This window comes from Cottoperca gobio, chromosome 6, assembly GCF_900634415.1.
Source record: "Cottoperca gobio chromosome 6, fCotGob3.1, whole genome shotgun sequence".
Classification (NCBI taxonomy): domain Eukaryota; kingdom Metazoa; phylum Chordata; class Actinopteri; order Perciformes; family Bovichtidae; genus Cottoperca; species Cottoperca gobio.
The window spans coordinates 26462744-26475429 of NC_041360.1; the positions used below are offsets into that span (position 1 = coordinate 26462744).

Below are 12686 nucleotides of genomic sequence, written 5' to 3' on the forward strand. Positions count from 1 at the left end.
ATGGAAGTGGAGCTTCTAATAATTCATATTCTCTGATTCCTTCCGTCTGTGGTCCATCACTGGCCGGTTTGGGAAGTAGCTCCTCTCTTGTGTTATTTATTTATGCAGCACATCGAGCTGGTTGTCTAAAGATCTAACTCTTGACGTGTCATCCTGCGGTGAGCAGGAAACACTGTTTGAATGTTCGACCTGTGGTTTTAAATCTCCTTCCTCTTGTGTTTCTGCTGCTGCAGAAGTAATAATTCTGTTCACACACATTTTAAGCTCCGGGCTCAGACGTCAGCTGAGTGACGGTAATCTGAAGAGTGTACGCAACGCTGGGCTGGGCCGGACATTCCTCTGCAGGAAGACGCCGTTAGCTTCAAGCTTGTCAGGTCACAAGGACCGTGAGGGGTGTGTGTGTGTGTGTGTGTGTGTGTGTGTGTGTGTGTGTGTGTGTGTGTGTGTGTGTGTGTGTGTGTGTGTGTGTGTGTGTGTGTGTGTGTGTGTGTGTGTGTGTGTGTGTGTGTGTGTGTGTGTGTGTGTGTCATGTGACTCAGTCCTCCGTTTCATCCCAGCTGATCAGCCTGACGTGAGGCCGCTCAGCTGGACTCTGCAGCGGACGCAGGATGAAGCTGGTCTGTGAGCAGAGCGAGGTGAGAGGATTGTGCAGGTTTACGTCTCCGAGGTTTCTTTAGTGCTTTTAATGGAGGAAGAATTCAGATCCTTGTGTTTAAGTAGAAATATATAAATATCAAGACGACACTAAAGAAGTCCTGCATTCAAAGTGTGGAATCAAGAAAAGAACTCTGTGTGCAGCTCTTTATAATTATTATATATTATAATATTAGATTATTATTACTTGCACTGTGGCTGGTTTAATTTAATGCACAACAATATTTATGTGTATATATATATATATATATATATATATATATATATATATATATATATACATAAATATATATATATATACATACATAAATATTTATATATATATATATATATATATATATATATATACATAAATATTTATATATATATATATAAATATATAAATATTTTGTATGTATATGTATATATATATATATATATATAACATAAATTTATATAGATATATATATATATATATATATATATAAATATTTATATATTTTATATATTTATACATAAATATTTATATATTTTACATATTTATACATAAATATTTATATATTTATTTATGTATATATATATATATTTATTTATGTATTTCATATACTCATTATGTTCTCATTTAATCTACAAAGTAACGTCATCAAATGAATGTATTGGAGTATAAAGTATAATATGTCCCTAAGTAGTGAAGTAGAAAGTAAAGTACAAGTACCTTAAAATTGTACTTAAGTACATTTAGTGGAGTAAAGTACTTAAGTAACTTTCCACCGCTGTTTATTTCCTTTTGATTTTCTCTGATAAAGATTTAAAACGATGCGTTGACACGAGTCTTTGTGGAGAAACTAGTCAACAAAGAGTTTCTTTAAGAAACGTTTGTTTTAGTTTGTAGGCCGAACGGGACTTCACAATAAAAGCTTTTTAATTGTTTTGGACTTTTGAACAGTAAATGCAAAACTAAATAACGTGTTGTGAAACACTTCTCATTATTACGGCCATTGTTTGTGTTTCTTCATGGTCTTTTAAAATCCTTGTGATTTCAAGGGGGGAAATCAAGGCCTTGAAAGTTATTGAAATATTGTTTGTAAAGTTTGAATTTATATTTAAATACTGAAGTTCTTTTTGATTTTCTCTTCTTAATGTTGTAAATGGGCTCCGTCGTGCTGTCTGTTTCATGCCTTGAGGAAGTGCGGCGCTGACGTGGTTGTTTATCTGAGAAGGATTTAGTGCTGCACAACATATTGTTTTTCTTTATCGCCATCGTGATGTGAAGACGCAGCCATATTGGATTCCTATCGTTTGTTGAACGACGGCGTCGGTAGAAAACTGCACTTTTAGGGCTGTGTGTGTGTGTCTGTGTGTGTGTCTGTGTCTGTGTCTGTGTGTGTGTGTGTGTCTGTGTCTGTGTGTGTCTGTGTGTCTGTGTCTGTGTCTGTGTCTGTGTGTGTCTGTGTGTCTGTGTCTGTGTGTGTGTGTGTGTCTGTGTCTGTGTCTGTGTGTGTGTGTGTGTCTGCGTGTCTGCGTGTCTGTGTGTCTGTGTGTGTGTGTCTGCGTGTCTGTGTCTGTGTCTGTGTCTGTGTGTCTGTGTGTGTGTCTGTGTGTGTGTGTGTGTGTGTGTGTGTGTGTGTGAATGAATGTCTTGTTTTGTGAAGGAGCAAATCTCCATATTTGAGGCGCTGAAAACAAAATGTTCTGCCAGGACTTCAGCGATTAATTATCAAAGTATTTGCAGATTTGTTTTTGTCTCCTTGTTGAAAATGTAAAATGTCGCTTCTCTTACTAAAAGGCAAGAGAAGTGTTTCACGACTCTGTAGCTGCACAGATACACGACGGCTCTGTGGTTTCTCCTCACTCGCCCTCGTCCACATATTAATGTGATCAGTGGTTTACAGACGAGTTGTCGTCGCGGCTGATGGCGTTTGAATGTTATATCTGTGCTTCAGACGAGTGTTCGAGTGTTTTATTTTCTCTTGTTATGTTTAGTGTGAACGCTAACCTTTAAATGTTGATCATCCATCGATCATTGAAGTGATTTCTGGCTGTTCTTTGTTTTTATATCGCGTGTGTGTGTGTGTGTGTGTGTGTGTGTGTGTGTGTGTGTGTGTGTGTGTGTGTGTGTGTGTGTGTGTGTGTGTGTGTGTGTGTGTGTGTGTGTGTGTGTGTGTGTGTGTGTGTGTGTGTGTGTGTGTGTGTGTGTGTGTGTGTGTGTGTGTGTGTGTGTGTGTGTGTGTGTGTGTGTGTGTGTGTGTGTGTGTGTGTGTGTGTGTGTGTGTGTGTGTGTGGCCTGAGGCCAGGTGCAGCTGACAGATCACATTTCCTGCCTCACTATAATTTGAGGTCTTCTGTTTTTAATCTTCAGAGAGATGAAAGAGTCTCTGACGTCTTTTCTGAACCATTTTTCCTTGAAGTTGATGAAAAAGAAAGATTGAAGTTCATGAGGAGAAGAGGCTGCTGAGCGGGCCGGCTGCTGAGCGGGCCGGCTGCTGAGCGGGCCGGCTGCTGAGCGGGTCGGCTGCTGAGCGGGCCGGCTGCTGAGCGGGCCGGCTGCTGAGCGGGCCGGCTGCTGAGCGGGTCGGCTGCTGAGCGGGCCGGCTGCTGAGCGGGCCGGCTGCTGAACGGGTCGGCTGCTGAGCGGGTCGGCTCTGGTCCGACGATGCTTAAAGTGCTTCTCGATGCTTCGTGCTGTTGTTTTTTATAAACACGCAAAAGAAGAAGAAGCTGTAACAACGACTTCGTGTCTGGCGACTTCAGACACGTGCAGTTCATATGACCCGCTTGTTACGAGCGACGCAGCATCGATGAAATGTCTGTTTCTGTTTGATTTACCTCGAACATCAATAATCAGCTCATTGATTTAATTTGACGAATGTATTTCCACATGTTCGTGATTGAAAGTCATATTTGATCTGTTATTATCGGGACCTTTGGTTCAGTTTATACGTTCGCAGATTGACTTTAGATGTTGTTGCCGTTATAAAGTTAACTTCTTACTTAACGTCAACACTGTTCATGAGACTGTGACGCGTTCTCCACGTGGTCGACTGATCGACTGAAGACCCTGTAGATTAGGGCGGGGAGATGTGGAGTGAATTAAATATCATAATATTTCTGATCAAATACTTCAATATGGATTTGGCGACGATGTTGTAGCTTTAAAAAAATAATTTATACGGTTTTTGATAAATGAACTTTATTAACGTGGAAATGATGGAACAAGTGGGTCAAAGCAAATAATAGAAGCGCTCGTGATTACTTCACTTTACTGTAATGCAGCTTTTAAATGATGATTTATATCTATCTATCGATACAACTCTTTCTCTTACCTCTTCAGTTTCTCTGGGTCTTTGTTGCATTTCAGTTATGAATGATTCATTATGTGTATTTATGATATTATTTTTATGATATATAGTATTAGCTATAGTAGTCTAGCTATTTGTCATTTGATGCTGTGTGATTATCTTTATTATGATTTCTTTGTGTTTCTTGAGAATAATCATAATAACATTCATTTTTTAAAGTCATATAAGTGAATATTTAATAAACAGTAAAACCTTAAATGTTTTGTTTACATTTCACCACAATTACTAAGAAGATCTTTTTAGATGAATAAAACGCGTAATCTGATGTAGCGCCCTGCTCACCGCGTGTTCACGCTCATCCTTCCCTTGTCTCCAGGATCCAGACCTCCAGCTCCTTATGGCTGTATATGACGAGAACATCCTGAAGAATCTTTTCTACTTGGCGTTGGAGAAGCAGAGACCGGACCTCTGCAGCCGAGTGGCGGAGCTCCACGGCATCGTGAGTTACACCTCGCCCGTCGCCCGTCACCTGTCACCCGTCACCCGCTGTTTTTAGTGTTTGTTTGTCCGAAGGAGAAAAGTGTCTCTTTGTAGTTGTTTTGTGTGTCTTTGTAGTCGTTTTGTGTCTCTTTGTAGTTGTTTTGTGTGTCTTTGTAGTTGTTTTGTGTGTCTTTGTAGTCGTTTTGTGTCTCTTTGTAGTCATTTTGTGTCTCTTTGTAGTCGTTTTGTGTCTCTTTGTAGTCGTTTTGTGTCTCGTTTTGTGTCTCTTTGTAGTCGTTTTGTGTCTCTTTGTAGTCATTCTGTGTCTCTTTGTAGTCGTTTAGTGTCTCTTTGTAGTCGTTTTGTGTCTCTTTGTAGTTGTTTTGTGTGTCTTTGTAGTCGTTTTGTGTCTCTTGTCTCTTTGTAGTCATTTTGTGTCTCTTTGTAGTCGTTTTGTGTGTCTTTGTACTCGTTTTGTGTGTCTTTGTAGTCGTTTAGTGTCTCTTTGTAGTCATTTTGTGTGTCTTTGTAGTCGTTTAGTGTCTCTTTGTAGTCGTTTAGTGTCTCTTTGTAGTCGTTTAGTGTCTCTCTTTGTAGTCGTTAGTGTCTCTTTGTAGTCGTTTAGTGTCTCTTTGTAGTCTTTGTAGTCGTTTAGTGTCTCTTTGTAGTCGTTTAGTGTCTCTTTGTAGTCGTTTTGTGTCTTTGTAGTTGTTTTTTGTGCATTTTCATTTCTTACTCTTCTACTCTGTAAGTGTTCTACGACCGCGATATAATATTCGATTAAATGTGCAGTACGTTGGTGGAAATGGCCGTCACGTGTTGGCTGTCCAGTCTGGGTAAAACTTTATTCCCAGATTAACCTGTCATCATTCAATCTGCAAGATTTTATCATCCAGACTTAATTTATTAGACATGGCTTCTTATAAATCAGGTCCGTGTCTGTCTCCTTTGGCATTTTGTTTGTTCTGCCACATATTTAGGGATAATCCCATAATAGGGATTTTAAGATTGGCTCCCAGCGGCAGTCTGAGAGTTGTTGTCTTGTTGCCAGCAGAGATTGAAAAACGTTGAGAAAACACTGAAGTAAAGGAGGAAACGCTGCAGGGTATAAATGCAGCAGGACAACAGTAGCCGGGACACTGCAGGTTCTCTACATGTGCACTAATGGGATGCTTTTTAGGATTTTGTCTCTTTGTCGTTTCGTGCCCTTTTTATTTGATTATTTGTTCGTACCTTTTTGTATGTGAAGGCCGGGGGCTCCTGACACGTTCAGTAATCCATGTGTGTAGTGAAGACAGAGAGGAGCAGTTTCTCAGTCGGACTCCTTCCTGCGGTTAAAATGTGTCCGATCAGCAGGCGGCTGGCGGCGGCGGCGACTCTTTTTCAAAGTAAAACTACATGTTTTGCTGTCGGACCACTTCCTGTCTCTGTCACTTTACAAGTTTCCTCTTCTCTCAGCCCACATTATCCATCTCCATGCAATTAGAGATGACATAATTAGATCAACATTTCTTTAAGTTGGCTCAGGGGTTCATGGTGTGTGTGATATCTGAGTTATCTCCAGCAGCTCAGTCAGACGACACTTTAAAAGACCAGCCAGCCAGAAAATACAACCGACTATATCAAATAACCTAAACGACTGCAAAGTTGCTCTGTAAAACATGTTTCAGCTTGTTAATGAGGATCCGATGTCTGCATGTGGCAGACAGCAGCAGCCTCTAACTGGATTACAGCTTCTAATACGCCTTTCACAGCCGAGTGCTGGAAGATGTACAAGACGCGACGCGATGCGACGCGATGCGACGCGATGCGATGCGATGCGACGCGACATGCAAGACGGCACGAAGTCTGTGTTAGTCTGCAACCGTGTGGTGCAGCATTAGTTACTTTGCATATTCAGACTTTTAACACAAAATATAAAACGACTAATAAATGATGTTGTATCTTTATTAAATAAATAATCTACTTTGATCGATTGAATATCAGAAAATGTTTTTACATCGTATTAAAGTGAAAGTCTTTTAGTTCACTGCTCCGTGAACACAGTCGTGAACTCTGATGAAACGCGTCGGGGATAAAGTGTTGAGTGTTTCATGAATCGACTGGAAAAGTAACATGTTTCTGTCACGTTGTCGACTGTGCAGGTTCTGGTGCCGTGTTGTGGAAGTTTGACCGTCAGCAGCTTCTCAGACTCTCAGTTCGACAGCTATGTGCTGCAGCCTGTGGAGGGCGGATACCAGACTGTGGATGGGAAGGTGTGTGTGTTGTCTTGATTTTATATGTTTAGTCTGTTTCTACTTTTTATAATTTAGCTTTTTTTACTTCTTTATTGCATCTTGTTTATTTACGCTGAGGCCTCCTGTTGCATTATTCCAGCACATTTCGCTGCTGTGGGACTGATGTAGGATTGTCTCATGTGAACACTGTGTGCTGTGTTTCAGGAGGTCAGGATCCAGGACAGGCAGGTCCTGCTGGGATCCGGCTTCCCGAGTCCGGCGTCGGTCCCCATCCTGTTCGAGGAAACCTTCTACAACGACCAGGAGCAGAGCTACAGCATCCTGTGCCTCTCCAGGCCCGTCGAGGTGGACCCCGGCCCGGCCGAGCTCAGCCCGCCGCCCCCCTACTGCCTGAGGAGCCTGGAGGACGTCAGGGAGTTCCTGGGACGCCACGCTCAGAAACTGGACAAATTGATCCACGGCTTCTGTCAGGCCTTCAAAGAGCAGGAGAGGAAGGGACTCCGACACCACATAGTAGGACGAGTTCTCTTTTCACTTCTTCTTCTTCATCAGAACAATTATTGCCCCGTACGTCGAATGTATAACGGTGCAAACATGAAGACAGTAAGAAGTTAGAAAGGACAATATGAGCAAATATTTAAAAAAACAGATAAAACTATTATAAAAATAAAATATATACGTGTACAAGAAACATAAATGACTGTGAAACATATATAAATACATTATATCTGAATTAAAGTGGAAGAGCTGTGCAGATCCAGAACTCATCCTCACATCTTCATGTTTTCATCCTTTGTTTTATTCTAACAATAAAGAAATTCAAATGCAGCTTTTTGTGCTTCAGCGTTACAAATCTTTTATAATAACAAAGTATTTTGCACTAAGAACTAAAGGAAATCTTACTAACATTATGAAACATTAGAATCTGAGCAATAATGATGAGGTTTTAGTCTTCCTGCTCACCCTCCTGTCCTCGCTCCCCTCAGGACTCGGTGAACGGTCTTTACACGAAATGTCTTCAGTGTCTGCTGAGAGACTCTCGCCTGGTGAGTACAGCCGGCCCCGTGTAGAGATGAAGACCTTTAATGTTCATGTAGTTTTAATCCTTTTAACTCCTTTGGTATCAGCCTGAACTTGTCGACCGGTTGAGGACAGATGGCTGGTGATGAATCTTAGCGTTGCATGCGTCGTTAGTTTTGGTGTCTGTGACCCAGTTTACTCTTTTAAAATGCGTCTTGTGCGATCAGAAGTGTGAAGGACCACCAAGACACAGCTCTGTAACTATGAGTCCATTAAACCCTGTGGGAAGCTCCAGGATCTCGATGTGTCCGTAAAACGGGTTTTGTTTTCTGGTCCGAAATCTGCTTCTAGTACGTTCAAATGTTCAAATGTTCAAAAGTAACTTTTGCGGCAGTTTTCAAACAAACCATATGCCACAGGAAGTTAGCATGACATGCTAAGTTAGCATGACATGCTAAGTTAGCATGTAAAACGATTGCAGCCCAACAGAAGATGAAGTCGAGCTCAACTCACTCTCAAGTCTTCAGCAGCAGGTTAAAGCTTCCTGTACTTTGGATTTCTTCTTCTTCTTTTGATTTCCGGCAGACTAAGCACAGTTAGTGCATCGCTGCCTCCCGCTGGTTAAAACATAAAGTTCTGCAGGAATGAGTTCGAGCACTTCCTCGCTCCCGCGTCTCGAAGTTATTGGATGAATAATGTCTGTGGTTTACACGAGCTGAAGAGATTAAAGAGACATAAAATACGTCAGTAAATACCTACCTCGTGAATTTTGGCGCTTTTAATTGTCTTTAAAACGTTTGTTGCTAACAAGCGTCTAAATGAGACTGAAGGTCGTCATGCTAACATTAGCCGCCGTTAGCTTAGCGGTGGTGACGTGAAGTCCTGTGACCTGCTGTAGCTCCTTTATACTTCTTACTTCTGGTGATTGTATTTACACAAATCATAAAAGTGTTAAATGTGATTATCTCGCTGAACGCTTGTTTTCTGCAAGAATCCAAAATCCAAAGAAACATCCCGCTGGCTTCTAGTCGAGGGAACCAGGGCGACGCTAACGTCTGCAGCTCCGTATTTCCTCTTTGCATACGGAAAATGACGTACGTGTTTATTTGCATATAGTGCGAGGAAGTGAGATCCGATCTCAAGTGTAAACTCCAGCCGCATGTTAACGTCGGACACGAGGAAGGAAGAGCAGGTTCAGGGAGACCTTCAGATCTCTACAGGCCGTGTCGTCAGGCTCTCTGCAGTCTGATCACGTCTTCTGTGTTCCTCCCTCATCACAGTTAGCGTTGCTTCACATCCAGAGCGACTGAATGTGATGAATGTGCTTTTTGTTTTGTTCTACAGAAGCTTTTGGCGAAGCAGCAGCTTCAGATGACTCTCCTCAAGCAGGCGGTCGAGGTAACACTTTAACTCCTCCTGTAGTTTCAGTGTTTCTGAAGCTCTGAGCTCATGTTTCCATGAAACACCATTGAAAATGAAGCTTTTTCTTCAGAATAACTGAATCAAAAAACTGTTTTATTCCAGAATTATGATGGAATAAATTAATGTAGAATCTAAATTCAAGTTACAAAATGCATTTGTTAGAATCTGAAGACGACAGAAGTCATTCAACAATGTTCGTTAGTTTTCCTTTTATTAATGCAAATGAGAAGGTTCCTCCCTTTCTGTGAAGATGAAATGGTTTATTCCAACGTCCTTTAGTGACGCTGCTGTTTTAACACGTTCTGTTTCTTCTTCTGCTCCCAGATGTATGTCCATCATGGTATCCATGATTTAATGTTTAACTTTGTGGGGACGCTTGAAGCCAGTCAGGTACGTGTGAAGTCTCCCTGCAGACCGTATCCTCTTCACTGACAACACGAGTTTTATTTATGGAGCTCACAGCTCGGAGACAGTGCTGTGGTTTCTCTGGATACTTTTGTGTGTTTCTGATTTGAAAGATAGAAAAACTCCAGGCGCAGGAAAGTGAGAATGTTAAAAGCACATGTGTATAATGTTCATGGCATTTCTGTCCTAAAATATTCACAGGCGACAAACTGCTGATGATTTTAAAGTATTAAAAAACGTCCTCCTTTTAAGTAATAAAATACAAAGTTTACGTATTGGTTATTAATCTTACACCTGCATCCTGCAAACAGCTGTTTACAAATTGAATTAGTATTAAAAGTTGCATCTTTCTTTCACTCGCGTCCAAAACAAATGCACACGCTAGCAGGATGACGTACGACGTGGGACAAAGTGCACTTCCACCTCTGTCCACACGGGGCGCCAGAAACCACAACGGCTGATCAGCTGATAATGAAAACGTCCCATTAGTGAATCACAGATGGAGTGAAAAAGGGAAGTTGAGGTACTTGCATGTTTAGTGTCACAGAGCTGCTCTCGTGTCTCCTGCAGGACGCCGCCTTCAACAAAACCACGCGGAGTCTGCAGGAGCTGCAGCAGAAGGAGCTCGGAGTCAAACCGGAGTTCAGGTCAGTTCATCGCGTCGTGGAGCCGCTGAAGTGATGCGTCGTTTGTGTGTGTGCTCCACTTCCACTTGTTACTTGCTATATTTGAAGATAGAAACTTTATTACTGTCACACCAGAGTGTTGGTGGTCGTTCAGCGTGCTCACTTCCAGCGCAGAGAAAGAACAAAGAGACGTGTTTCAAGTCTTTCTAAGAGCATCTCCGACTGTTTCACATTCTGCTGCTGTCGTGTGTCTGCAGTATCAACTTGTCTCGAGCGAAGAGAGAGCTGAGTCAGCTCAACCAGCAGACCTCCCCCCTCCTCAAACTGCTCTGCCTGCGCAGAGTCGCCCTCACCGCCACCCAGACCCCCAGAGGCACCGGTACGTGTGTGTGTGAGTGTGTGTGTGTGTGTCTGTGTGTGTGTGTACCTCCTCACACACAGACAACAAGGTTTTTTCTTGCAAATAAAATATATTTCTTTTACCAGTTTTTATTTTCTGTCGTTAATGAAATAAGTAAAATGGCGCAGTGTGACCTGCGGTGTGTTCAGGTGCATGATCATCAGTCATTCTCACAATGTTGCTTCCTTTTCTTTCTTCTTGCCAGATGTATCTTTATTGTTTATAATTAATTTAACACAATTAAATACAAAAATAATGAAATCAATAAAATACGTGTGACCGGGTAGTTTATTTGGGGCAAAAAGATTTATAACATTTTATAATCTCAGAGAATAGAAACGGTTTGTATTACGCTTCTCCTCCAGGCCCCAACACACACACACACACACACACACACACACACACACACACAGGTACTTCAGTAGTGTGAGATGTACCAGAACCTGCACGCTGAACTCTGCGTGACTCTGAGCGTCTGCTCTCAGCTCGCAGCACAATCCCTGCTCTGTGCGCCTCTAATGTGTTTGTCCAGTTTGCTTTGGAAATCTAAGATGATTGGTTCACAACAACCCCCGCAGTTAGATAGAGTGGTACGATCCGCTCCGGGTTAACGTCTGTCAACACTCATTGAGTCGTTATGTTTGGACAGAGCGTCCGGCCTGCAGCTTCTTTATGTAGTTAAATACATTTAATTACTGGATATAAATACTTTACTTTACTTTAATTTATCTGACGGCTTTAGTGTCTTTACAAAGAGCTTCTAACATATTACAATTTACACAAGTATAGTAAAGAGTTTTAGTCCGTTAATCAATTAATAGATTAAATATTCTAATTCAATATTATATATATATTATATATTAATTAGAATATGAAGCTGCTTTTTATTTATAATAATAATAATAATAATAATAATAATAATAATAATAATAATAATAATAATGTATTCAAAATAATAAGAGTTTTTCACAGTTTGGTATTAATACTTTTACTTCAGTGAAATATCTGAGTGCTTCCTCCATCTGTGTGTGTGTGTGTGTGTGTGTGTGTGTGTGTGTGTGTGTGTGTCTGTGTGTGTGTGTGTGTGTCTGCAGTCAGTATAGAGGCCGTGTGTGCGGACGACCTGCTCTCTGTCATCCTCTATCTGCTGGTGAAGACGGAAATCCCCAACTGGTGAGTGGGGGGGGCACTGTGACCTTTGACCTCGTGTCTATTACTAAACAGCCGTTACTAATCACTGGGTGACATGTTCCTTTATCACCATGAACACACACACTGTGGTTTACTCACCGTCAGGTGGATAAACACTTCGAGCAGCTGTTTCAGGACGTCACTGAAAACGGATTATTTTGATAATCGATTGATTGTTAAAGTAATTTTTAATGTCTTTAAATGCTTTTTTTAAAACATTAAATCTGCAGATTTGCTGCTTTCTCTGTTTTTATATCGTATTAAAGTGAAAATCTTTTTGGACAAAACATTTAAAGACGTCAGCTTGGACTTTCAGGAACTCTGACGGACACGTTTCACACACACACACACACACACACACACACACTGATGAACAGCTGAGGAAACGTGGCGTTGGATCATCACAAGTTGTTTGTCCTCAGGATGGCGAATCTGAGTTACATCAAGAACTTCTGCTTCAGCCACTCCAGTAAAGACGAGCTCAGCTACTGCCTGAGCACCTTCGAGGCTGCGGTGGAGTTCATCAACCTGGGGAAGCTGCAGGACACACGCACTGTGAGTCGCACACATGCCCCCGCAGACTACACACACACATGCCCCCGCAGACTACACACACACATGCCCCCGCAGACTACACACACACATGCCCCCGCAGACTACACACACACATTCTTTGTGCTTGTGACCTGCAGGTGTCTTGTCTTTGTTATGCATGCATGGACGTCGTGTGTCACATGCTCTAAATGACGATGCACACCTGCAGGCTGTGAGATGATGTGCAAACACGTCACTGACCGTTTGCTCCTCCATGTTTCCTTGTTTCAGGGCTCCGCGGAGCTGAATGACAAAGCGTTGTTCAAAGAGAGGATGAGTCTGCTGTCTCAGAGCGCCGCCACGCCCATCCACCGTCTGTTTGAGGTGAGCTCAGGAAACTGAACCGCCGCTCTGCAGGACTCGGGGCGGCTGCTACGTC

General features: G+C 41.9%; 1 protein-coding gene across 2 annotated transcripts in view; it reads left to right on the forward strand.

Annotated features, from left to right (window-relative positions):
• ankrd27 (ankyrin repeat domain 27 (VPS9 domain)) overlaps nucleotides 1–12686 on the forward strand; it is a 28085-nt gene that overhangs the window by 2109 nt on the left and 13290 nt on the right. The window contains exons 1-12 of one of the 2 annotated variants that reach the window (XM_029433043.1): nucleotides 520–635; nucleotides 4309–4431; nucleotides 6557–6667; nucleotides 6854–7162; nucleotides 7636–7695; nucleotides 9014–9067; nucleotides 9416–9481; nucleotides 10067–10143; nucleotides 10380–10501; nucleotides 11617–11695; nucleotides 12136–12268; nucleotides 12539–12631. In XM_029433043.1, coding sequence (XP_029288903.1) covers nucleotides 609–635; nucleotides 4309–4431; nucleotides 6557–6667; nucleotides 6854–7162; nucleotides 7636–7695; nucleotides 9014–9067; nucleotides 9416–9481; nucleotides 10067–10143; nucleotides 10380–10501; nucleotides 11617–11695; nucleotides 12136–12268; nucleotides 12539–12631 — 1254 coding nt within the window. In that variant the 5' untranslated portion in view covers nucleotides 520–608. Of the gene's footprint in view, nucleotides 1–519; nucleotides 636–4308; nucleotides 4432–6556; nucleotides 6668–6853; nucleotides 7163–7635; nucleotides 7696–9013; nucleotides 9068–9415; nucleotides 9482–10066; nucleotides 10144–10379; nucleotides 10502–11616; nucleotides 11696–12135; nucleotides 12269–12538; nucleotides 12632–12686 lie in introns of those variants that run through there. The other variant, XM_029433044.1, reaches the window with a different exon arrangement.